The sequence below is a fragment of the Tetrao urogallus genome, assembly GCF_951394365.1.
Source record: "Tetrao urogallus genome assembly, chromosome: 8".
Classification (NCBI taxonomy): Eukaryota; Metazoa; Chordata; class Aves; order Galliformes; family Phasianidae; genus Tetrao; species Tetrao urogallus.
Window position 1 is genome coordinate 18029122 of NC_136821.1, and position 25033 is coordinate 18054154.

Genomic DNA, 25033 nt, shown 5'->3' on the forward strand with positions numbered 1-25033 from the left:
TCACTGGTTTGCTTTACTAGTCAAACACAAGCAATATCATGCTCAAATGATGAATGTGGCACTGAGAAAAATTGAGTGAGGGAGGCAAAGCGATGAATTAAGAAAACTGCCACAAACACTTAAAAACATTCACAGGTTACAAATGGAATACAGGGGAGAAATCAGAGGTGAAAAAAAACAAAGATATTCAAAGCCAAGAGGGAGTGGAGAAGTGAGCACGTTCCTACATCACTAGAGAAAACAATTAAAAACTGATACAGGTGCTTGCACCAACTGCCCATGCACTCTGAGGAATTTCTCTCTAAAGTCCTTCTTCCACATTTTCACCAAGTCTTTTCTTTCTAGGATAATGTTGCTTAAAGACAGGAAAGGACAGCACTCAAATTGGAGACTAATTTTTCCACAGAAGCATCTTGTAGAGCATTCCCTGCTCTTCTAATCCTGCCTTCCAAAACCAAGAAGTTTTATGTCAATACTGCATCATGTTCTATCAATGCTCCAGACCGAGTCCAGAATTTTAAGCTGATTTTGTCTTAAGAAACAGCAGTGTTTTGGAGAAATCTTTATTACATAGTAAGTGAGCCAGTTTACTAATTTAGTATGACTTCTGTTTTTCCAACAATATTTCTGTTTATTACTTCCGCTATATAAAGTTTTATTACCCAATTTTAATTAACAGCAAATAAGTCACTCCTTTAATTTGTATTTTAACAACTGTACTTTCAGACATGAACATGTATCTATACCAAGGAGGATATTTTCAATCAATTGAATAAAGGAATTGCACTGTTTCTTAAAGTAAACATTTTAAAATCAGGTTTAAATTAACATTAGTAAATTAAGTTTACTTCACCTAAAAACAAGAAATCCTGACTGTGCTACACAGTGTGACCTGATAGGTAATCCCAGGAGGTTGCACAAGGCAGGTTTAGATTGCATATTAGGAAGAACCTTTTTTTCCACAGAGAGGGTAGTCAAGCATTGCAACAGGCTTCCCACAGAGTCACTACTCCCAGAGTGGGTTTAAGAGGCATGCAGACATGGCACTAAGGAATATGGTTTAGAGAAAGGACTTAGAAGGTAAGACTGATGGTAGACTCAATGATCTTGAAGGCCTTTTACAACCTAGATGGTTCAACAGTGCCACAGTTTTAATTCATACATGCCAAGAGAGACTTATATCCTCCTCCCCCGCCCCAATCAAATTAAGATGCTAAGGCCTAGATGGTATCTGCAGAAATAAAAAAAAGCCAACTAAACAATTAAAAATACGGTAAATTGGCAAAGTAAATCAGTAGCCAGAAAGACGAAGAAAGATTAGACAAAGTTGGAATTAGGTCTTTTCAGGTCCCTTTCAATCCAAGCCAATACATGGCTCCATGATCTTCAGATGAATGGACTTCAACATGGAGAAATGCTAATAAAAAGCTATCTGTTGGATGGATCATGAGATCTTAATTTCTTAATCTGCATTTTCCAATTCTGCTAACCTGTGTTCCTTCAACCAGGCCATCTACTTGCTTAAAATAACCACACAGCAAAGAAAGAAGAGAGAGACAGCCTCATTTACAGCTTTCATTACTCTGTAGCGGAAAGCTCATTACTAGATAGGTTTCACTACCAGTGATACAGTCACATCAATAATTATTTACTAATTCTTCTCTGAAATCTACATTAGTAGATTTCCCTATGATTTTTATTTACCTTCAAGATCAAAGCTTGAAGATATTCTGTGAAGGGGGAAACTGATTTCTTTCCTGTCCTACTTGAAATATAAGGCTTGATCAGGAACATAAGAAAAGTTACTGTAGTATAACCTGCAATCATAATATATTCTGCAAGCACACTTATTTTTTTACTAAAAAGATAAGAGGCCCAAACTTATTCAAGAGATATAGCATTTAGAACTGCAGACCTTGAGCTGCTCCTAACATATGCTCCTATACCCTGCATGACTTTGTACATCATCCTAGAGGCAGCCCTGCGTGCTGTGCTGTGATAGATACGGCTGCCCTCTGCTGTCTATGCCTGTCCTAGACAGCACAGCTAGGATGCAGTTTTTGTCATACAGTGGAGTTACATAGTATGTAGAGTGAAAAGGGGAAAATAACGTTATTACATACACACAAACAGTGCACATAAAGTTAAACAATCTTGTCCTGGAGCTACTCTCGGTGCTAAGCAGGAGTTGGACTTTGCATATACACTACTATGATCCATCTTCCCACTCTGTTACCCTTAGAATGTCTATTCTGATTAAAACGTTGAAGTTTCCAGTGCCTGCCATAATTGTAACTTCAACCTTTTAGCTAAATTAATTCTCCTGTAATAACACTGTGCTCAAGGATGTCCTGCAATCTATTCTGCCCATAAATTTCAAGTATGCCATCAGTACCAAGAGTGTGTGGGAAGGGTCTGGGGTTAAACAAAAGCCATGAAATTTGTGAGCTGAAATTCTCCAAGCTTTATATGGTCTAATCAGAAGAAATTATTTACTTTCTGCTTCTCTCAATATTGGTGCTGGTATTTATTTACTTTTGCAAATTTGCCTTTAAGAACTAAGAAGGTTAACGATTAAGTTCTCGATATAAAAACAAAAATTATCCTGGAGTTATTTCATCAGTCTTTCAATAAAGCAGTAACAGATGGCAGCACTTCTTTTAAGTGATCCTACATTCACAGAGTTTTCTGCAATTCAGTTCTCCACATGACCTTCCTGACAAATTTTCAAAAATATACACAATCACAACTAACACAAGACGGATGGAGACAGGCAGAAGAGCCTATTCTACCACACAGTAGAAGAAAGCACAGTGGGAAATCTCATAACGTGAAGCTGAACCTAGCAAATCACTTGTTGCTGTCTGCATTGACAAAGTAATGATGTGTGTTAGAAAGGTGACAAGTTCCATAACAACCACTGATTCAATTCAGTCACTGTATACTCAGGACCTCAGTTCAAATACAGAGGCAAAAAAAAAAAAAAAAGAGTCAACTTGTTTTGGAAGTCAGATGAACAGAGTTTGAGGCTTTGTTTCTCAGAGCAGAAACAAGTAAAACCAGCACCACCCTGCACAAGAAGAGGTCGGAAGTGCAGCTGTATTAAAAACAACCTTTGGCAAGGTGCATCCATCAGATTAAATCCATTATGGAAACAAGCAAATGATGCTTTGTTGAGGTGGTATCAATACTGTTAGAGTCATAAAAGAAATCTACAGTGTAATGATATTGGCCCCACTATATGCAGATGATAGTTAATTTCTTCTACAGGATAACATGCCATTCAGAACCATTTCCCTAAATTAGATATACCACAGAGCTAGAGTTTCAATCCATCAGTAAGGCTATTTCTACTGAAATTTTAATAAAAGCTGCTATCACTCACGCTAATTATCTCCTTATGCTACCTGATTTTTTTTCCAGTAACTTACAACTCAAAGACCTGAAGAGCTTCTATTAACAGTGAAGAGCAATATTACCTTCTGAAAAATAGAATTTGAGACCAATTATTACTCAGAACTGATTTTTTTTTCTTTGAAACTAGTAACAGTTTAGACAGCTATAAAATGAAATGCAGATCCATGCTTTTCCCTGTTCACTTCGTAAAAGTGGCAGTCATGCAGCAGATTTTGAAAATTAAAGAAACAGGATTAGAAAACACAAAATTGACACACAGCCTTTAGGGATACAGAATACTTGCAGTTATAATTAATTTTTTAGTGTGACCAGATTTAAAAACTGACTGAAATTCTGGAAGCTGCTTCTCATTTTCTCTGTTCAAATATAGCAATTCTAGTCACAAATGAAAGAAGACTTAGCATTCAGTCCAAAATGAAAACTACTTCAACACATTAAAGCATGTATCTATAAAACAGCTTAGCAAGAAGTTACAACTTAACAAAGGTGTAACGCAGCCCTGACCCAACCACAACAAAGCAGACTATTCTTCTACCATAACACCATCCAGCATGAGGGAGGCTTCAGTCTGGCCTTCCGCATCTCTACTGACGACACAAGTATGACCTTGGAGAGTGTCCTCTGCTTGTTAGACTACACTGAGCTTACAGCATTCACAGCAGCCATTTCCCCAGTTCTTCTAGTCACCAGCAATGCTCTCCCAAGTGAGAAATCACATTAACAAAACTCAGAATGCCCAGCAAGATGCAGAGTTAACACTCATATTTGTACATCAGTACTGATAAGCATTCAAGTAAGTTCTGCACAGGAACAGGCAAGATGTGTTCCTCCTAGGCAAGTCAGTTCTAGAAGAGATTTAGTATTAAACTCGATTACCTGAAGCACCAGGAATAGGCTTCGTTTCAAGATTAACACAATCAAAATAAAGAGCTACTGAGACAAAGAAAATACATGCACAAATTCCAAATACATAATTTAGAACACAGTATTTTAAAACCACAGTATAAGAATTGTTTAATCTTATTAATTTTTTATTTGTAATAGTAATAATCTTTACAGAGTTGAATGCTTTCCTCACAAATACAAGCCACACCTACCCACTTTCATGATTTCCCCAACAGGTCTGAATTCATTTTCAGTCAAAACTGTAAGCAAATATAAGCTATAAAGGCAGCAGCAGAACATCAGAATGCTGTGTCATGAGAAAGAAAAATTAATGTTAAAAATTGAGGCTGCAGTTCAATGCAACAAGGCAAAGTATTAATGCATGCAGTAAATGCAAGAAAAATTAAAATCCTACAGAGCAGATGCAATACCTGCCCTAGCACTTGTACTAAATGCCAGCTCTTTATGTTTTGCTCTAGACATTCTTTCTTCCATTGCAGGAATTACCCTTTCCAAGAGTGACCTCTTAGACATTTTTACATGGTATGCGTGTGAGTAACCAAATTCTGCTTACAAAAGCTTTTTTTTTTTTAATTATTAAAAAAGAGTTTAAATAATAAAACATTTATATTTTATAGTACCGTAAAACAACAGCAAAATTAAGTGAATTTTAAATTTCTAATGAATATTGCATTCTTTTAAAAACTAAATAATTCAGCATTTTCACAAGCTAAAATTTATTTTTTCTATTTTATGCTGCAATTGAATGACCTATAATTTATTATTCCAGCATCATTCAGCTTTTTTTTTTTTCTCCCCCCTAAGAATCACTCCTTTTCCAAAATTTTAAAGAGTTATCCAAAAGAGCATTCAGTAACCTATTGCTGATGGTGCAGGGGAAGCTATCACGCATTTATTTTGTTATTCCAGATGCTAAGTTAATTAAAGAAATAACTATATGTACATGGGTACATACAAGGTATCACATATTTCCTGCAACTAATATGAAGATACAGCTGGGAGATGAATTTAATGAGGTCCATGTTCTCTTAGAAACTTAGCTGGTACTACAGCATGTCTAAATTACTCCCCTAACAGCTGAGAAGTAAAATGAGCAATGCTCTTTCCTTTCCACTCCGGGTAGGTCAATTCTTATGTGGGCACTGCTGCCACCTCGTGGCCAATCAGCTGTACTTTGCATTTTGCTGATACTGCACTGCTCAGTAAGCTACCTCTCCTAAAAGAAGCTGTTTTTCAGCTTTCTACTCCAACTGTTTATAGCTGAAACATCACCACTGATTTCTTAAGTTGCTTCCACCTAAAAGAAGAACTAGAAGGAACTCAAAGGACTCAGATCCTGCTGACAGCCCCTTTCTAGCAAGGACACCAGAGAGAGATATTCACAAATGCAAGAGAAAAAAGTGCCAGTTCAGTACACTGCTAAGAAAACAAAAATCCTACAATATCCCTAAAATTGGTGTACCAGCAAAGGCTGCAATAGTTCACAGAGTCACAGAATTGCTCAGGTTGGAAAAGAACTTCAAGATCATCAAGTTCAACCGCAACCAAACCATACTACCCTAACAGCCCACCACTAAATTATGCCCCTGAGCACCACATCCGAACAGTTTTTGAACACATTCAGGGATGGTGACTCAAACACCCCCCTAGGGAGTCTATTCCAGTGCTTAACAACCCTTTCTGTAAAAAAAGTCTTTTCTGATATTCAACCTATCCTCCCTCGGCACAACTTGAGGCCATTTCCCCTCATCCTGTCACCTGTTACCAGTGAGAAGAGACCAACCCTGCTCTTGCTGTAAGCACCTTTCAGATATTGGAAAAGAGCCAATAAGGTCTCTCCTAGCCTTAGCCTACTTGTCCCCAGACTAAACAGTCTCAGTTTCTTCAGTCACTCCTCATAGGGCATATTCTCCAAGCCCTTCACAAGCCTTGTTGCCCTTCTTTGGACCTGCACCAGCACCTCAGTGCCCTTTCTGTATTGAGGTGCCCAAAACTGAACATGGTACTCGAGGTTAGGCCTCACCAGTGCCAAGTACAGGGGCAGGATCACTTCCCTAGTCCTGCTCACCACAGCATTTCTGATACAAGCCAGGATGCCATTGGCCTTCTTAGCCACCTGGGCACACTGCTGGCTCATATTCAGCTAACTGTCCATCAGTACACCAAGCTGTCAGGCAGCTTTCCAGCCTCTCCTCTACAGGCCAGTAGGGTTGCCTGTGGTTATTGTGACCAAAATGCAGGACCCAACACTTGGCCCTATTGAAACTCATACGGTTTGCCTTGGCCCATCGATCCAGTCTATGAGGTCCCCCTCTGTAGTGCCTTACTATCCTCCAGCAGATCAAGGTATCATCTGCTTACTGTGAGTTCACTCAATCCCCTCAAGGAGATCACTGATAAAGATGTTAAATAGGGGTGGCCCCAGTACCAAGCCCTGGGGGACATCACTAGTGACTGGCCATCAACTGGATTTAACTCCACTGACCACAACTCTTTGGTCCCAGCCATCCAGCCAGTATTTCACCCAGCAAATTGTACACCCATCCAAACCCCGGGCAGCCAGCTTCTCCATGAGGATGCTGCGGGGAACAGCATCAAAGGCTTTACTGAAATCCAGATAGACCACACTGACAGCCTTACCTTCATCCATGAAGGAGGTCATTTTGTCACAGAATGAAATCAAGTTTATCAAGAAGGATCTACCATTCATGAACCCATGCTGACTGAGCCTGATGTCCTGGTTGACTTTTAACTGATCCATGGTAGATCTTGAGATTATCTGTCCCATAACCTTCTCTGGCACCAATGTGAGACTGATAGGGCTGTAGCTACCATGATCATCTTTCCAGCCCTTTTTGAAGATGGGCACCGCATTTATCAGATCCTTTCTGAAAATATTCTCCATAAAATGTCTTCTTAAAAAGACTGCTTTTTGAAAGATGGACAGAGAACACTGTCCTGTTATCTGCAGAAGTTTTAGCAATTTCAGCAGTGTCCTCATGCTGGAGCAATACTGTCTGTTTAACTAGTGTTAAGTATAATTTCTGACAGATTACAAATAGAAGTTCAAATTCTTTCCTGTTTATTAGCTCTTATGAACAGCTGCTGCCTTCAATACTTAAGTTTTAAAATACTTACCTGTTCAGAACTTTTTAATTCTGTTGCACCTTACCTGGTAAACTCACACAAGTACCAAAGGTGCAACAAAAATATCAACATATGTCATAGCTGTGCATTTAACTCAGACTCTGGAGTAAGGCTTCACAGGTCCAAGTAACTCAAGAAATCTCTTGTCAAGTTTGACTCTGACTTCCATATATTTGAATGCAACATTTAAAATAATACAGAGAAAAAGGTAATCACCAATAAATACTATTTACAATATCTTCATTGTTTCTTTAGATAATGAAATAAACACATGTTCTGCAGTTTATGAACCTACGTGGGCATTGTTCTGTCTCTCGCCAGCTGCATAATCATGTCACCTGTATATTTCTAAAAGTGAGTGGGGAAAAAAGACGATTTGGGTGATATATATTTTGACAACTCTCATGAGGAAGTCTAAACAACACAAAGCTTACTGGGGAACAATAAACTGCAGAAACTATTCATCAACAGAATCTATGAAGGAGTGCATAAGAATAACTAAAATCTAAGGCAATTATACAGTCCCCACCTTCGTTTGCAATCCAGTAAAGAGAGATGAAAACACTCACCTTTTTTGCTCTTTGTGCTATATTAGGCGTTCTAGTGAGAAGCTTTTCAATCAGGTATTCTCTGTTCTGCAAAAATCAACATTTGGTAAGTAAAAAAATCAATACGGGGAAAAAAATCATGTAGATTTTAAGGCAGAGCAAAATTTACTTGTAGGGTTAAACGTTTTACCTTGGCTTTCTGGAAAAATTTGCATTTTAAAAGTTCTGCTGCTGTGGGCCTGAAAGATCAATAATATATTAGAACAGGAAACAAAGATCCCTCTCAGTGAATACAGTACAGGGCGTTAGTTAAATCGTATGTCTCTAATACTTTTGAATTAGTACTGTATGAATGGGGAAATGAATGGCAATAGCTACTAAACTAATTCACACATACTTACTTACCATACATGAAAAAATTAAGTTTCCCTATGGCAAAGATACCAAAAAAAAATATATATATATCAGTACCTAAGTTGCCAACATTTGCCTTTTTTCTTTTAACAGAAATGCATTATACCCTTAAAACAAACAAGCAAGCAAATTTAAAAAAAAAAAAAAAAAAGTCAGGCAATGTGCTTCCTGAAGTGACTCAATAAATGTAACTGAACTTTGCTCCAGAGCAATGAAAGGGTGATTGCATTTTTAAAGACAGTAGCATCAATACCTGTTAATTGAATTCTTTTATTTCAGTGATGCAAACAGGTATTAACTGTACTGACACCATTAACATGCTGCATAAACTAGAAAGTTATCAGGAGCATTTTAGAACTAAACAAACATCAAATCAACTGTTGTAAGGTCAAAACCTAGACGTTTCAACTTCACTTACAGTTCTGTTCGAGTCTTTTGGTTTGAAACTAGATGATCTTTGAGATCCTTTTCAACCCAGGCCATTCTATGATTCTTCTGATCGTGTTCAAGTTTATATTTTTGACATTTCCAACAGACTTTCAGAATCTTTCAGCTACTGAAATGATGATCCCAATAGAAGGTTTTACTGCCCTCTAGCCTCATGGATCTAAAGCTACATACCCAGACAAAACCGTAATACGGTGCTGAAAAAGACCATGGAGAGAAAAAAAAAAACCAAACTTAAAAGCCACCAGTTTACTCATTCATTTTTTTGGGTGTTTTTTTTGCTTTTTTGTTTGTTTGGGTTTTTGCGTGGGGGGGTTTTGTTTTTGTTTTTAATACTACTAGGAACACAGAACCTTACTAATTTTTGGGTGTGGCTACACTTAGGGAAGCTGGAGTCTCCAAGATTCATAATTTCTGAACAAACAGAAGCAATATTAGCTAGCTTTTCATTTGAACTACAGCAAGACAGTGGATACAAATCAGATTAGATAAGAAAGGAGAAAACTTTCCTACAGAACATTCTGACAAGGAAGAAAAATCTGAACTGCTATATTTCTTTGAGGTCACATCTGATAAGGAAGTGAAGAAAACAGGAATAGTACATAGAACTGTTCATTCCTGTTAGAAATAGTGAAACTACTTGAATCATCAACAATAAGCATCCTGTGTAGTCAATTACAGTAGTTCCACGAGAACTTGTTTTGCTTCCACTCCAAAGTAACTGACTCTAAAATAAAGGAGTTCTTATTAGTGACAATGTGCTGACCACCATCCTTAGTTGTATTCCACATATAACCCTTAGATGGATAAAATGAAGGGGAGCCTTTTAAGAACCAATTTCTATGTCAAATTTTGAAAGTTCTGCCTCAAATCAACTTCAAACTTTAGGGTAAGTTTTAGTGATCCAGCACCATCATATCTCATTAAAAGGAATACCTGCAGTTAAAAACTAGATTCTTGGTAAAGTCTTATCCAAACTAATGTCCTCCATTGCTTCATCATTCCTTATGCAAAACACTTTTGAACAGGTCTGAAAGTACCTTCTTGGCTTGTTACCCACACTGGTTTAAGCAGTGAATTATAGCCAGAGACTGTAACCAACATTCTTTGCACTGAAGAGAAAAATTTTCATGCACAGATGCCCAAAAGAAATATCATTGTCTGAGAGATAATGCAATGCTAGGCATCTAATTTAACAGAACGAGCAAGTACATCTTACACAACTGACATCACTACTGAAGTATCTCTATGCCCAATTAACTCCAGACTACAAAGAAACAAAAAATAGCAACAACCCTATAGCACAAGAATGCTCACTGTCACATTAAGAACAACTGGCACGTAGATCTCGTCACCTATATGTGATGCTAACTGTTCCATTCAGATCAAACTTGAGTATGAAAATACTACATTCATGAGAACACTCATGTTTGAACACTGATGTCAGATAACTCTGGGCATTCCTCTGCAAGGAAAAAAAAAGTCATTTTTAATTATTCATGTTTTCATACCAATTTAACCTTTCTCTGAAAATTACTGGACACTGGAAACTTAAAAGAAACTTCACAGAAGAGAATCACAGAATTATTTGGGTATCATGGGTTTAAGGATCATCTGTTCCAATCCCACTGCCATAGGCAGAGATGCTTTCCGCTAGGTCAGGTTGCATATGACCTTGAATACATCCAGGAAGGGAGCATCCAGAATTTCAATAAAGATTATCCAGAACAAGATTTCATTCCTATATATAAGCAGCCAGCGAGTAGCAGTGCAAAGCATTAGGATTTGTTAATAAGACCATCAGTTGTAAAGAACATGGGAAAGACTTTTCAAAGCAGAATTTGAAGGATTTCAAGAATAAGGACAGTGCTATGTAATTTTTATTCCTTTTCTTAATTACATATATTTTTTACTATTGCTGCTTCCATCTTTTCAACATGACCACTACATATCCTGAGCTTAATGCTAGTGGAACACCAGCAAAGACCTACACACCCACTCAGTCATCAATCTCTTCAGACCAATCTTTTTTTCCCCCAGATACGTCAGATAAGTTTTTTAAAAAGTGATCTACTGAACACTCTTGGGAAATAATGTTACTCAGAACGTGCCTTCTCCATCTCCTCAGCAAAGAGGCTTATGAATATGGGTCCACATAAAAACAAATGAAGGATAAATAAATTATTCACACTGGGAACGTGGAACCTCAGCAATAGTTTTTAAATAGACGGTTAACATCTCCATTATCCTGGCTATCCCATTTCACCAAATAAAGAAAAAAGCAGCAAAGAAAATAGCCTACAGTAACTTTAGAAACTCTAAACAAGCTAGGAGCATCCCACCTTAGATTACAAAAATATCTCTTAATAAGTAATTTTCTATGGAGACATTTAAGTTAAAGGCAATACTGAGCGTAGTAATTTAGTACTTTCTTGTTCTAATTTTTAAAGGCCATGAGATCATAATGTTTAGTTACCAATAGTTCTATCTGATCAACCTGAAAAGTGTTGTTAGATTTATGGAAAATATCAAGATGTTTATCTTGCCTGAAATGGAAAAGATACAGAACATGGACTTTGATAAGAACAGGATATTTAAATACAAGCAAATGAGGTTAACAACTCAGAAGAAAAGTTAAGCGACAATTCAAAGGCAATTTCTTCTCCCGAGACGAAGATACTGACAGCTGATATTTGCAAAATCCAAACTGTACACTGAAGGGCAACAATATTTAAATAGAATTGTAAATAGTCACTATATTAAAAAAAGTTACACTGTACATGGCAATAAAGACCTACCTTTTGGAAGGATCTTTTTGAAGGCATAAAGAAATTAATTTTCTAAAGGATTTGCCATACTTTTTCATCATCTCCTTGTCTTCTACACCAGTTTCTAAAGTGGGAGGGTCATTTTGCAGCGTCAGCATTAACACCTACAGTAAACCCAAGAAAAATTACTGTAAGTAAAACCAAAACAGAAGATGTATAAATTAAGAGAGTAACTGTTCTTCAGAGTACATACATTTAGATATCTTGATTTATAATTAAAACAAAGCAGTGCTAAAACATCAAAATAGCATTTCTACACAATCCTCAGAGCAATTAGTGGTATAACTGTTATAAATAAATACATTTAAGAAGTCAAGAATGCAAACACCACTTTACAATTCTTCAAAGAAAAGAGAACATGTGGACTCCAAAATATTGAAAAAAAAAACTCTGCTTGGGTGTTGCAGCATCACTGGATGTTGAATTTCTGAGAGGAATGTGGACAGATAAGAGTGAAACAGAAGAGGAATAGTAAGCAAGGTTGCTGCAATCAGCATTTCTGCTGCACAAATTAAAAAATACACAACACTTGAGTGAAACACTGCAAGATTTAAAGTACTTCAGTCAGAAGCTTATGACAGTTTTACACCTGAATAACAAAATATGTTTTGAGGCTGTTCTATAATAAAATATTATATTCATTCTTTTATCAGTTATATTAGACACTATTCTACACCATTCTTCATCTTTTAAGAAATAGTGCTGTGTACAGCAATTGCTATCAATTTAAGCATCTTAACGTTACAGAACATGGTACATCTTCTCAATTTTGAACACTAGTAGTAGTTACCATAGGAATAAAAAACATCAGCCACAAGGTTTTTTGGTAGCTGCTTTGTTTGTTCACTGTGTTTTTCCAGTAGGCTTCCCTGAAAGGCAACACTGTCCAAGCTCTTCTTAAAGTAGCACAAAACTCATTTCAAGAAAGCCCTCAGTCACTATCTTTATCAGAACCAGTAAAAAATACATAAATCATTAACAAAATGATCAAACTGAGATGACAAATTTCATTTTTAAAGGGTAACTTAAAGTCCAAACTTTCTGGTTTGACAAAACAAACAGCAACTTTCTCCTACTTTTAAAAACACGTATCAGATACCAGACTTGCAATTCCATATAATCACTGGCACACTTTACTGAAAACCTCTACATTGTACTATTTTAAAAGCCAATAGGCATAAAAACAGAATGAGGAAGCGCTGCCTTTATTGTTTTGGTTTCCTCTGAAGTGAATGAAATACAAAGTAAATACTAGTAACAAAGGCCCAAAGCCCAGTTTTCTAGGTCTTCTCCTTGTACATCATTGTCCTCATGCAGCTGCCTATAGATCCTTGCCACAATTTACAAAATTGGCCTATCTTTAGTCATTCCTCAGAGAAAAATTTGCAGTGACAAAAAATGTTTAAACACACAGAACAACCTGAAATCCAGAACACTTCAGCATCAATATAAGGTGACATTTACTTTCATAGGAGGATATTTGTGATAAGGTGCTGCTCCTGTTGCTAACTCAATGGCTGTTATTCCAAAACTCCACATATCAGCCTTGAAGTCATAACCTCGCACCTGGAATAGAGCCAGAAAGGAAAAACAAGGTGGTGATGTCTGAAGTTCCAAAAATTAAAGACTAAGAGACTTTATTTTTGTTCTTAAACATTTGTAATACCTGCTCCATTACTTCAGGGGCCATCCAACATGGAGTACCAACAAATGTTTTCCTTACTTTGTTACGAGTCATATCACCTCCTGTAGCCAAAAATGCACTAACACCAAAATCTGGGAAATGAGAAAGAAGTTATAACCAGTTAAACTACTAGTAACAAATAAAATTTCTCATATAGTAGAAGCAATGCCAGTTCTCGAGATAAAAGAACCACAACTGGAAAAAAACAAGAAAACAAAACAAAAAAAAAATATTCTTTCTCAGGAATTAGGAAAACAAAATGCACACAGGACCTACTATTCAAAATATGATATTAAAAGGGCATTTGTTTCGCATGCTCATTTAGCAAAGTCAATGTATCAGCTAGACAAACCAGAGGTGTTTCTCATGACAAGGTATTATTTTAAGTTGTCTCTGGACCAAAGAGATTTTTTAGTTAGTTGGACTGGTGCTGATAATACAGTTCTACTTCATAACTTTGCAAGCATCCATTGTTCAAAGAATGCACAAACATTTTCAGGCTGGGTACTCTTAAACCTTAAAATAATACCTTTTACATTTGTTTTTCAGCAGTAATTCTTACGCTGCCTGGACTATAATCTTTTTCTTTCCCAAATTATCAGCAGAGATTGAAATGTGAATAAATATTTTAGTTATATAACTATAGCAAACCTATGGAACTCTTTAACTCTGTGGAAAAGATTTCTTTTGTTTTGGTGTGGGAGGTTTGTTTGTTTATTTTATTTTATTTATTTATTTAGGCCACAGCATTACAGAAGAGCCTGTTCCAGAAGCACTGGACAGGCAACTCTGAGTCCACACTGCCACTCCTCACTGTTAATTTTTCCCAATGGCCACAATAAAGCTTGCATTCTGAATCACCCTTGTGGTCTGGATTTGGGGGCTTTATCATTACTTTCCGTTAAACAACCATTAACCATGGAATTCTGGACCTCTTCTACATTATTAAAACACAAATACAATAGACAAGAGAGAAGTAAGCCACAAATAACATATGTATTTTTAACTTTCCCTGCAGTTTATCTGAGGAATAAGAAAAATCATTTTTCCCCCAAAAAATCTGTAAGTTATAGATTGGAGGGATTTCATTTAAATTTCTGAAAAGGGTGAACAGCTTCAGAAACACCTACTTTTAGATTTCAAATGTCCTAGTATCAATGCCATTATTTGTAACTATTTTGTGAAGAACACTACTGTATATGAAGAAAAACTGTATAAGCAGAAAGCAAAAATAAGCACATAATTGAGATAGGAAAAAAAAAAGTCTTTTCAGTAGCAAAGATAAATACTTTGTATTAAACAATTGTTTAAAAGTCCTTCTAGGAGCCAAGATGCAGAGTTAAAATTCTGACCATCTTTGAAAAAGACACAAGCCAGAAAACAGAAGGGGGAAGACACAATGAAACAAGCAAAAACAAAGCAAAATCCCTCCTTATATAAGCTTCAAAAGGAAGTTTTGCAACACCTCACTGAGAATCATGAGATAAGCATTTCATCAATTCAAGCAAACATTTCACTACAATTCCAGTCAAGCAATGTACACTTCTGAAAAGAGAAAGAATGCTTCGATGGCTCCTCAGTAAAAACAAGACATTCATGTCTCATTCCAGACATAGCTTTCAGAAATACACATTGCTTAATAACAGACATGACTCCACAGCAGCAAGCTTTCTACCACATAGCGGACACAGTATAATTGAAGAGAAATTTCATGAAGAGGAAAGGTCAATACATTACAAGGAAAGAGCTGAACGATCTAGTGTTAGTTACTAAAAGTCACAGCTAACACTAAAGAAAAAGTTTCAGAAGTCATGATTCCAGTGTATTAGTAAAGGATTCTGAATTAACGTAAGCAGAGCAGAGGGGCTGGCCAAATAAGTATAGCCCAAAAGCCATTTCTCCTCCGGCTCTTTTACCAGGACTGGGCACTGGGCCAAGCTTCAGCCAAGGCCAAACCTCCTGGGCTGGGGGGGACAAGGCCACTGCCTCCACAGCAGTGGGGCTGCAAAGCAGTTGCAAAGGAAGGCACAGACTGCCAAAAAAATGTTTGCTATAACAAATTTCTCAACTCAAAGGAGGCTCTAGATTTTAGCCTAAGGCTAAAGCTAAGGAAAGGTCAGGCTTTTGTCCCTAAAAAAATTGTCCCTGCTAATTTTTTCACCTTAAGCACCTGAGGCCTAGATTCAACTTTTTTGGGGGGTATCATTTAACTCAAGAGTGAACATTAAGAACTTCTGCTGAAATGAACAAGTTTCTACAGACAGCTATGCACAAACCCAAAGTGGGCAATCTTCTGCAAGAATCCTCAAAACATACTATTTTATTATTATGGGTTTTATTCAAACTCATTTTCTTGTATGGACTGAACACAACATGCATACTGCCCACACCTCCTACAACATTTCCACTGATCTGACTACAATTCCTCTGTGTTATATGCTCTATATTTCATCTTATTTCTGTTCTTTTGTTGGTTTCTTAGATATTTTGATCCCTGCTAGGCAATTCAGGTTTAGAAGGCTGTAACCCTGATAAAGTACCAATCATCTTGTTTGTCCATAAGATCTTACAGTCCCAACAGATTTAATAACAGCAGTATGCTTGTAGCAAATATTTAATGTTTTATTTGTTAATAGGAAGCCTAAAATTTCCTGCTCTGTACAGAGGAATTTGGTAGTTGAAAAATAAGTATACTCAATTTTAAACAGAACAAGAAAATGCATGCGTTCGTCTTCTCCTCTAGAGACACTGAACAGAGTCTCTGTAAAGAACCTCTGAGGTCTGTAATCAGAGGTCTCTGTAGAGCCATTCCTCTTATTTGAAGAACATATGCTCTACTCAATTTCTTTGAAGAAATGTATGGTCTTCAACATTTGTACAAAAACTTTTGTCAGAGAAACACTAGGCCGGGCTTTATTTGTGAATCATAGCATTTTGTTGTTTTGAGGGGCAAATGGACAACTATGTTTTCAAATGTTACTCTGTATATTAGCAGCATTTATTATAGGTAAGTCTTTTTCTCATAGAAACTTGGGGTGCAACAGAATGAGCAGTCAAAAGACAAATTCTTCCAACAAACTAAAAAGAAGCCAGAACCTAACAGCTAGATTACAAATCAAGTATCTATTCTTCAAAGATTAAAGGGGATTGTACTTCATCAAGGCAAAAAAGATTAACAAGGAAGAAAAGCAGCCTCTGACATTTAAACTGCCTTTCAATTAGTGTGCAATGTTCAGCTGCCCCATACAGTACAGCCCCATACCAACAATGAAACAAGTCTGATACTGCTGCACATTTTAGCTGAAATTCTGAAGTAACCTGGTATGGAAACAACACCTGAAAGAAAGACATTCCACATATCTATTTAGCTACTGAAATTCCTCAGTCCTGCATGCCCTGGCAGCACAATAAAAACTTTACTAGTTTAAGATGCCTACAGCAAGAAGAAGGAAAAGGTCAAGAAGCCATATGCTAGAGCTGAACTACAAAAAGATAAATTAAGCTTGTGCTTGAATGTTATCTGATTACTGTGACAGCAGATTTGACTGTGTGTGAAAGTTATAATGAGAAGTCAGCAGCTTTTTCTTCAGATTGTTCATGAGATTTGCTTTGAGCTTTTTTTTTTTTTTTTCCCCCAATTAAGTGGGTTACCTGGACATCTACTCCTTTAGAGTACTAGAAGATCTACAAATTCTGGAGTATCGTTTGCCTAAAGCACTATAGAAAATGAAGATGACTGCAGGGTATAAACAAGTGAATAAATGTTAGTAAAATTCAAGCCTGTAGAATTGACTATTTACTTTATTATAAAAGCCTTAAACTCCAATAGAAGACTTAAAACTGGCTCAGCTGCCAGATAATCTTTCCCCTTCTCATTTCATAAACTTCAGGGTACTAAAATATTCAAGCCCTTCACAAGGTAAGCTTACACAAAACTTTGAAAGCATCCTTTATTTGAAACCAAAATTTCAGTTACAGCCATTCTTATTACTGAGGGCTACTAAACAAGAAGGTTTCATCCCTGGGTCATGAGTTATAAGCTGTTAAGGCCTGTGACTACTCCTGGGGAGAAAAGTAAAAAATTCTCAGTGAGAAGTCTCACATATCAGTGACTACTTCAAAGATAAGGTCCTACAAAAGTGTAATACATACAAGACTTTTCAATCCCCACCATTAGTATTACTTCCAGAAACATTTCATGAAATAAACCTAAAAATAAGAATCGCCACTATTTGCAAGCACTTTAAGCTATATCAGTGACTCTAAAGGAAACAAGAGATCTTTGATGTTTTCTGATATATTTGATTGGACACAAAAAAAATAATTTCTAACTCATATCATTAACCAAGCATTCTAAAATTGGATGACCTGCAGCTGCAGTGCTTCAAAAAGGAATACTTAAAAGTCAACAGAAAAACTTCTATACGTTGCCCCTACATCAGCTCCAAATACCTGTTAATTTAGCCACTACTTCTCTACCACTGCCATTACCTGCTATTTGTACAGAGCCATCTTCACCCAGCAGGATGTTGCCAGCCTTCAAATCTCTAGAATGTACAAATAAGAAGTTACCTTTACATAAAGAATACATATATTCATTTTTACGTAAAAAGAGACAAAAAAACACCTTCAAATTTCTTAATTTCACAAGATAGCATTTGAAAATATTAAAGGCAGAAACAGGAACTAAAGATCAAAATGTAACTTACTTACAATAAAACGGAGTGCAGAATAAATTCATGAACTCCATCTTTATATACAACCACACATATTGGCCTTGGCATAAAATGAGCAGGATTCAGGGAATTCAGGGATGCGTTTTTAGAACAAATACTGAGGTCCAGCTCTTTTGCCTCCTTTTATATGTATAACCTCACAAACTTTTAGACCTTTAGAGCAAGAACGAACACTTTCTTACACCCAAATGCCTCACTACTGGGAAAAAAAAAGCAAAAAACAATAACCCAGTTGCCTTTGACCTGTTCAGAGAAAAGATCCAACTTCAAGAAAGACAAATAGAAAATACCATTTGTACATTTCTCTAGATTTCTATGCAATGGAATTAAGTTTTTCTATGGTGTACCATGATGAAAAGCTACTTGAAACTGAACCCATCAGAAATGAGGTATGTTCTTAAACATCAACTATCTATCAATTTAACATATCACTCATAGGTAACTTAGATTTAAAAAAAAAAAATCTGGCTTTTGGGGGGGGGAGGTTTAATTGCTTTGATGTTTTGGTTTGCTTTTTTTTGTCCTTAATAGAAACATACATCCCATTCTTAAAGCACAGGATCTTTCATACACAAAATACCATAAACATTTAGCTTTCCAAAATTTACTGAAGGTAAGATTTTGCTATTGAATATAACATAATCTGCTTCCTCATACATAAAGGAGAACACATTGAAACAACAAAATAAAATCCATTAATTTTGGGAACGTCTCCAAATGGCAACTACTGCTTAAAAAAGGACTCCCTGACCTATCACAGCTTTCACCTCCCAAATGCAAGGGGTAAATGAAGGTGTACAATATTCTTTAAATCAGCACTTCAGTGGCATTGCACAGTTTATAAACTAGATGCTATAAAAAGGAGAAATCTCACATGCAATAAGGAGCTTTCTCTCTTTTAAGCTTCTTCAAAAAGGTACACGGGCAGTTCGCAAATACAACCTCAAAGGATCCTGTTATCCCTAAAAACTGATGGATATTCCTTCTGCAGCAACATCAGCTTAATAAAAAACTACAAATTAAGTTTTGTAACAGATCTTTGGAATTCCAGAGCAGAAGTTAACTATACTTTATTTCTCCATTTATCTTAATTTTCTCTCCACAAAAGGAAGAAACTTCTTAATTTACAAAGGCAGTTCATTTATAGGATGAGACATAAGCAGTACACCAAAAGAACTATTACTCTGCTACGTCTCTACCACCACCATTTTCAGTTCTGTCTGCCGTGATTATTTTTTTTTCTCCTCTCTTGTAAAGAGCAGTCCTAGAAACAGAGAGCCCCTTGTTGGCACTTTCATAAAAAGGCAAATTCGCTACAGCAAAATTAATCAGGGAGGTGAAAGCACAGCACTTCCTTGCAACTTCCAAACAGTGGAAACAACCTGCTGATCACTATAATACGCACATATAGAACACCCTAGGGCATCTGCACAATTTATAATGAGAAAGCCAGCAGAGTGAGAACACACAGAGGAAAACAATCATTTAGATATGTATACACCAAGATGTAATTTTCATCTCAGTCCCAGCTTCATGTTTGGTTGGTCATAAAGAGAAATCTGTGCTATTAGAAAATACTGACTATCGGGAAGAAATACATTTCACATTTACACAGATTGTTCAATTGCCTTAGATAATGAATGGGTTTATTATGCAACACAATATACAACTATAAGCCACAGATCATACCACAAACTAAAGTCAAATTAAATCTCTGGAGTACCAGCAGTTACAGGAATACAGACCACAGTTTTTGCAGACTTAGTGCAGCACAGGCCTACGTTAAATATAAAAAGGAAAGAGAATAAAGTAAAATACAAAGAATTAGCAACAAACTAACAGTCAAGAATGCCTGAGCATTATCATTTAAGAATTACTGATTGCATTCAAGCAATAGAATCTGCTTAACCAAAAAACTGCAGCTGACCAGTATCAACAGCACCCTATACATTCAACTTTGAAAATATTTTTCACTGTGTATATGCTCCTACCTGTGAATTTGCCCATTCTTGTGCAGATAGTCTAAACCTTCCAAAACCTCCTTAAGAATTGTTGCTATTATGGGTTCTTCAAGGACGCCATTTTTGTGCTCTCCTCTGTTGACAATATACTTTATTATATCAAGCATTGAACCTACATTGCAAATCCAGGTAAGAAAGAAAACATTTCAGATTCTTGAAGACAACATATTTCTTCATTCTCCCCTTGTTATTTAAGTTTTCAGCTAACTAGTTCTTAGAATAAAGCACACCATACTTTCATTCAAACAAACAAACAAAAAAAAGCAATGTTTTTTGCCAAAAATATGGTAATTGTTCATTAGGAAGACATACTTGATAAGTTACAGATGCAAGTCTAAAGCAAATTTAAACAAACAAGCACCAAACATGTTTTAGTTTATTATCCAACTTAAATTATAGTTCATGAATTTATGATGTAGGATAAACAGGAAGCTGCAAGACTAGGAGATAATCTTTGAAGACCAATGTTGTCTACATTCCTACTGACGCGTACTTTGACAACGAATTTCAGTTATTGCTATATCTTCTATCTATCCAGGCACTTTTCAGTACTTCAAAGTACATTCCCCTCAAAAAAAAAAAAAAAAAAAAAAAATCATCACTGGTTCCTCTCAGTGCCTGCTTTTGAGTGAATAGAACAAGAGAACTGAATAATTAAAAGAAATGTGATGTAGGACTTCCCCCCATGCTTTCTAGGATAACAATACAGATGTCTGTTGCCAACAAGACTAATTTTGAAGAACACCATGTGGCAGCTAGGAACCTCTTACTTTGGATTTCACTTTTCTAAGCTTAAAGTGCATTCAATTTAGTCCCTTTTACTTCTTCCAGAACCATGTGAAGCTATAATATTATTCGTTAATACCACAAAAAACTGTAAAAGGTGTTCAGTTAGCTTAGGCAATAAAAATAATTCGATGTGTGTAAGGCCTGTCCTAGGAAGAATAAGGAACTAGAAATACACATGGTTTGTTTTTTTGTTTTTTTTTTAAAGACGGGATTTGTAACTCCCAAAAAAATGCCACATTGACAGAAGTGACTTAATTCTCACCATTGCTTTTCCAAACACAGCCTTAATATACAGCTATAACAAAATGATTTAGAATAAAAAGTGACAGCAATTTGATCAATTGAATTAATCCCAGCAATTCATAGTATGTAAGATCAATGTACATACACAGTCTTTTTAAGCTCATATATCCTTGCTATAACATTCAGCATGTCTACATCTTAAGATCCATCCTATTAAGACACTCTCACCCTTCCCCCACTTAGTTTAGCTTAATTAACTCAGAGCACACATTAGAAAATTCATACAATTTCCTTGCAGCTAAACAAGTAAAAGCAGTAACTTACCCCCACTTAGCAGCTTCATAACCAGCCAAAGCTCATCCTTCACCACAAACGATGTGTAATAGGTCACCACATTGGGGTGATTGCATTGACTCATTGCTTGAATTTCTTTCTGTAAGAAATACAAAGCCCAGCATAACACAGACAGCTATCAATTCTGCTTGTGCGAAGTAAAAGTTTAATTCCAAAGTGAAATACTACAACAGAACTGAAGTACGCAAAGAAGATGCATTAAGGCTCTGAAATGCTTCAATTTACCTCTGGATCTATATGCAAGATCAAGTATCATTGCAAAGAACATAAGGGATGCTTGGCCAGGAGATACAGGTATAATTGCAACAATTTTCTTCTGATACCAGCTGAGAAGTTACGTTTAAAGTCCTATATTTTGAATGAGCAGTGAAGATGAAGTTGTGAGTACAGGCTGGACAACAGAACATGAAGGTGCTCAAAACCCACTGCCTTTCCTGTTCAAAAGCAGTACAAAAGGATAGAACAGAGCAGGAGGGAAAGAAGGACAGAAGGATAAAATATACAGCATCACTGGCCTGGCTCTGCTTACTCTGAGATGGACAGTCTACAATGCCAGGCAATCAAACAGAAATAGAATAGGAACAATTAATGTTACAGACTGAAAGTCTAAGGAAACAATTGAGCAGAGGAGCACGCAATCACCAAAAGATGCACAATGATGTGGCACTACCAAGTAACACCATTTATGACACAGCTGTATGCATTAAAAATGACAGTCTTGTATCTTTCCTTTCAAGTAAGGCTTTTTTCTATTCAGTATTTCATGTAACTGTTCTGCTGCACCTTTCTGGCTGTTCTCATTGTTCTGTCAACTCCTAACACAGAATCCTCTGAGCATCCTTTGAACCTGAGTGTCAAGCCTCAAAGCAGCTTTAGCATCTATAGCCCTACCTCTTCCCCCTCTCTGCCTCTGGCCATGCAGCCCTAATCCATCCCTGACATCAGAAAATGTACTCCTGGAGGGTGAGTCAGTCCAGGAGTCAATCCAGCTAGAAATTGAACTCTTAGCCTCCCTCCCTGAAAAGTAACTGCTTTCAGGTGGCTCACCAGTGCTCACTTAAGGCTACCACTAAGGCAGTCCAAACTAGGTGGATTAAAGATGCCCATAGATGCCATTTTGAACTTTTGGCCTCATTTCAGTGACTGTTTTTAAAAAGTTTTCAGGGAGTTATTTGCAATGCACTCAAGATCACTTGCAATAAAATGTTAATTACGGCATTAAAAATTGATTTCATCTCACATCTATTGGTGAGTATTGAGTCAGCAGCTTACATTTCAGCTAGTTACGTTGTCAAGAGCCCTCCTCCCCAGACAGCTTCTCAGACCCAAACCACAGCAGGATGAATGCCTGTATAGCCACCTAACTGAACAATTCACAACACAGCTTTTTGGTTTTTTGTTTGTTTTGAGCTGGGACACAATAGGCAGCTAAAAGAAGAGAAGAAATGTACGTGGACACAATTCCCTTTCCCAGCAGATGCACCAACTTAAATGCAAGGTAAATTACTGCCTCACGTTCTCAGCTCAGCTATCCATACCAATCCCAAGTATAACTCTCCCATCCCTTATTACTATTTCATTCCTTATACCAGTTTATTGCGTTACCAGCACAGGAAAGCAATTGTTCACAAAGTCTGCCTGCTGCTAATGGAAAGCACTTTCAGTGTTTTAGCTGCATACAAGAAAAGGTGGCAGAAAGTGAACTATTACAGTAACCATGGCCAAAGGTATTTTGTATCTCAGCTTTTCCCAAATGAGTATTCAGGAAACAAAGCAGAAAGCAGATGGGGGAAAAAGGAATTAAGTTTTGGTGAGAAGTAGTAATCTGTTGAGAACGGTTGGATGGTTGGGATGTTTGGACTTGATCATCTCAAAGGTCTTTACTACAAACTAGTTCGTTTCATGATTCTAATTTCAAACACTCAATTCTCTGCAGCCTCTATCAGTTCAGAACAGTAAGAAAATAGCACTCCATAAAGGTGTTATTTGGCTGAGGCCCATGTTATGCACCAGTGAAAGAGAAACATTTACTTAAAATATGCATCCTAAGGAACAGTTTGTAACAGGATGTCCAGGTGAATGCCCAGAAGGCAGTCTTCACATCCCATAGCTTTAGACATTTGACTGTATCGAAGCTAGAGGAGCATTTAAACTTTCAAGTATTTCTCATCCCTCTGCTTCTGTGCTTCTTTCTCCTTTGATCTTAAAGGTCTTTTCCAACCTGAGCAATTCTATGATTTGTGCTAGCATAAGCATTTGGGAACTGCATAAGGAGCCATGCCCGGGTTAACAGCTAACTTCTTTTCAGCCAGATTACTTCTGGTCCTGTTTCACTGATCAGCTGCACAAAAAAGTATCTGCCTAAGGGCAGATGAGTGACACAGCAATAAGCAACTGTGAGACATCTACTTTTGGTGCTAAGCTATAGCATTCATGGGACCAGCCTCCAGCTCCAAGTGGCCAGGCAGGTGACACAGTTCTATAGGTGTTCCTGAAGGACACAGACATCTGGGATATAGCCACTCAGATTAGTCATGATGTGTTACGGGCTCCTCCAAGAACAATCCAGACAGAACTCAAATTCCTTGGTGAAAGATAGAGATCTGGAAATAGCTGTGTAAGGGTATTTAGATAAAGACTTCACTTTACTGTTATTGACCAGCTCCATGAGTGCCATACTTATCTGACAGTACTCCACTGTAATAACTAAGCCTTATAATGGATACAACAGTTCCCCTTCCTAACAACACATAACACTCAGACACTCTCTTAAAGGCAATCCACACAACATATAGCAGGCTTACTACTGTAATGAACATACAGACATTTCAAAACAGCATTCCATTCACACTGTCCTGAGCACCTCAGAGAGAGCACAGACAGTAAGCCATTCTGTGGATGTGTCTCTTTTTCTCTTGCTGTTTTTTGTTGTTGTTAATGTTTTTAAAAGAGGAGATATGGGGATGGGAGAAGATATCCTTGTCAGAACAGTACTAAGAACAGGAACTTCTTCCTTGGCTTCTGGGGTTAAGTTACATTTAGCTTACAATAGTGAGAACACAAAATATTATAGAAAACAGAGTACTGAATTTCAAGAGTTTGGCTGTAACTTAAGTATTATTTAAATCCCTCCCCCACTGCTTCTTCTATTTTAATTGACAATGGCCCAAAACTTAAGTCTGCTTATGTGGACACCAGGCTTGCTGCATTTTCCCATGGCTCTGAAGGCCACAGAGCTGAGAACATGAAGGATGTCTTTGCACACCATCCAGAAGTACTCAACGGCAGAATTACACTTAACAGCTCGTTCAGAGAGCACTTTTGAACTATCCCAATACTAACAAAAACTGATTAGAAAAACAAGTAATTGAGAACCGAGCAGAATCAAAAGTGCTAAAAAACTCAAGAGCATTTTAACCAGCTGGAACAAAAATTAGCAGGGCTATAAGTTTTGAAAGCAAGTGATTCCCTTTTCCAGAATAAAATCATTTGTAAAGAA

At 36.9% G+C, this 25033-nt stretch overlaps 1 protein-coding gene across 1 annotated transcript in view; it reads right to left on the reverse strand.

The window, feature by feature from the left end:
- The window catches only part of STK39 (serine/threonine kinase 39), a gene marked incomplete at its 3' end in the record, with an annotated part of 86270 nt that overhangs the window by 47754 nt on the left and 13483 nt on the right, over nucleotides 1-25033 (reverse strand). Inside the window, exons 3-10 of the mRNA XM_079539193.1 lie at nucleotides 21505-21613; nucleotides 20119-20260; nucleotides 17883-17938; nucleotides 13374-13483; nucleotides 13172-13273; nucleotides 11678-11811; nucleotides 8209-8257; nucleotides 8040-8105 (exon numbers count right to left, since the gene is read on the reverse strand). Of these exons, the coding sequence (XP_079395319.1) occupies nucleotides 8040-8105; nucleotides 8209-8257; nucleotides 11678-11811; nucleotides 13172-13273; nucleotides 13374-13483; nucleotides 17883-17938; nucleotides 20119-20260; nucleotides 21505-21613 (768 nt within the window). The remainder of the gene's footprint in view (nucleotides 1-8039; nucleotides 8106-8208; nucleotides 8258-11677; nucleotides 11812-13171; nucleotides 13274-13373; nucleotides 13484-17882; nucleotides 17939-20118; nucleotides 20261-21504; nucleotides 21614-25033) is intronic.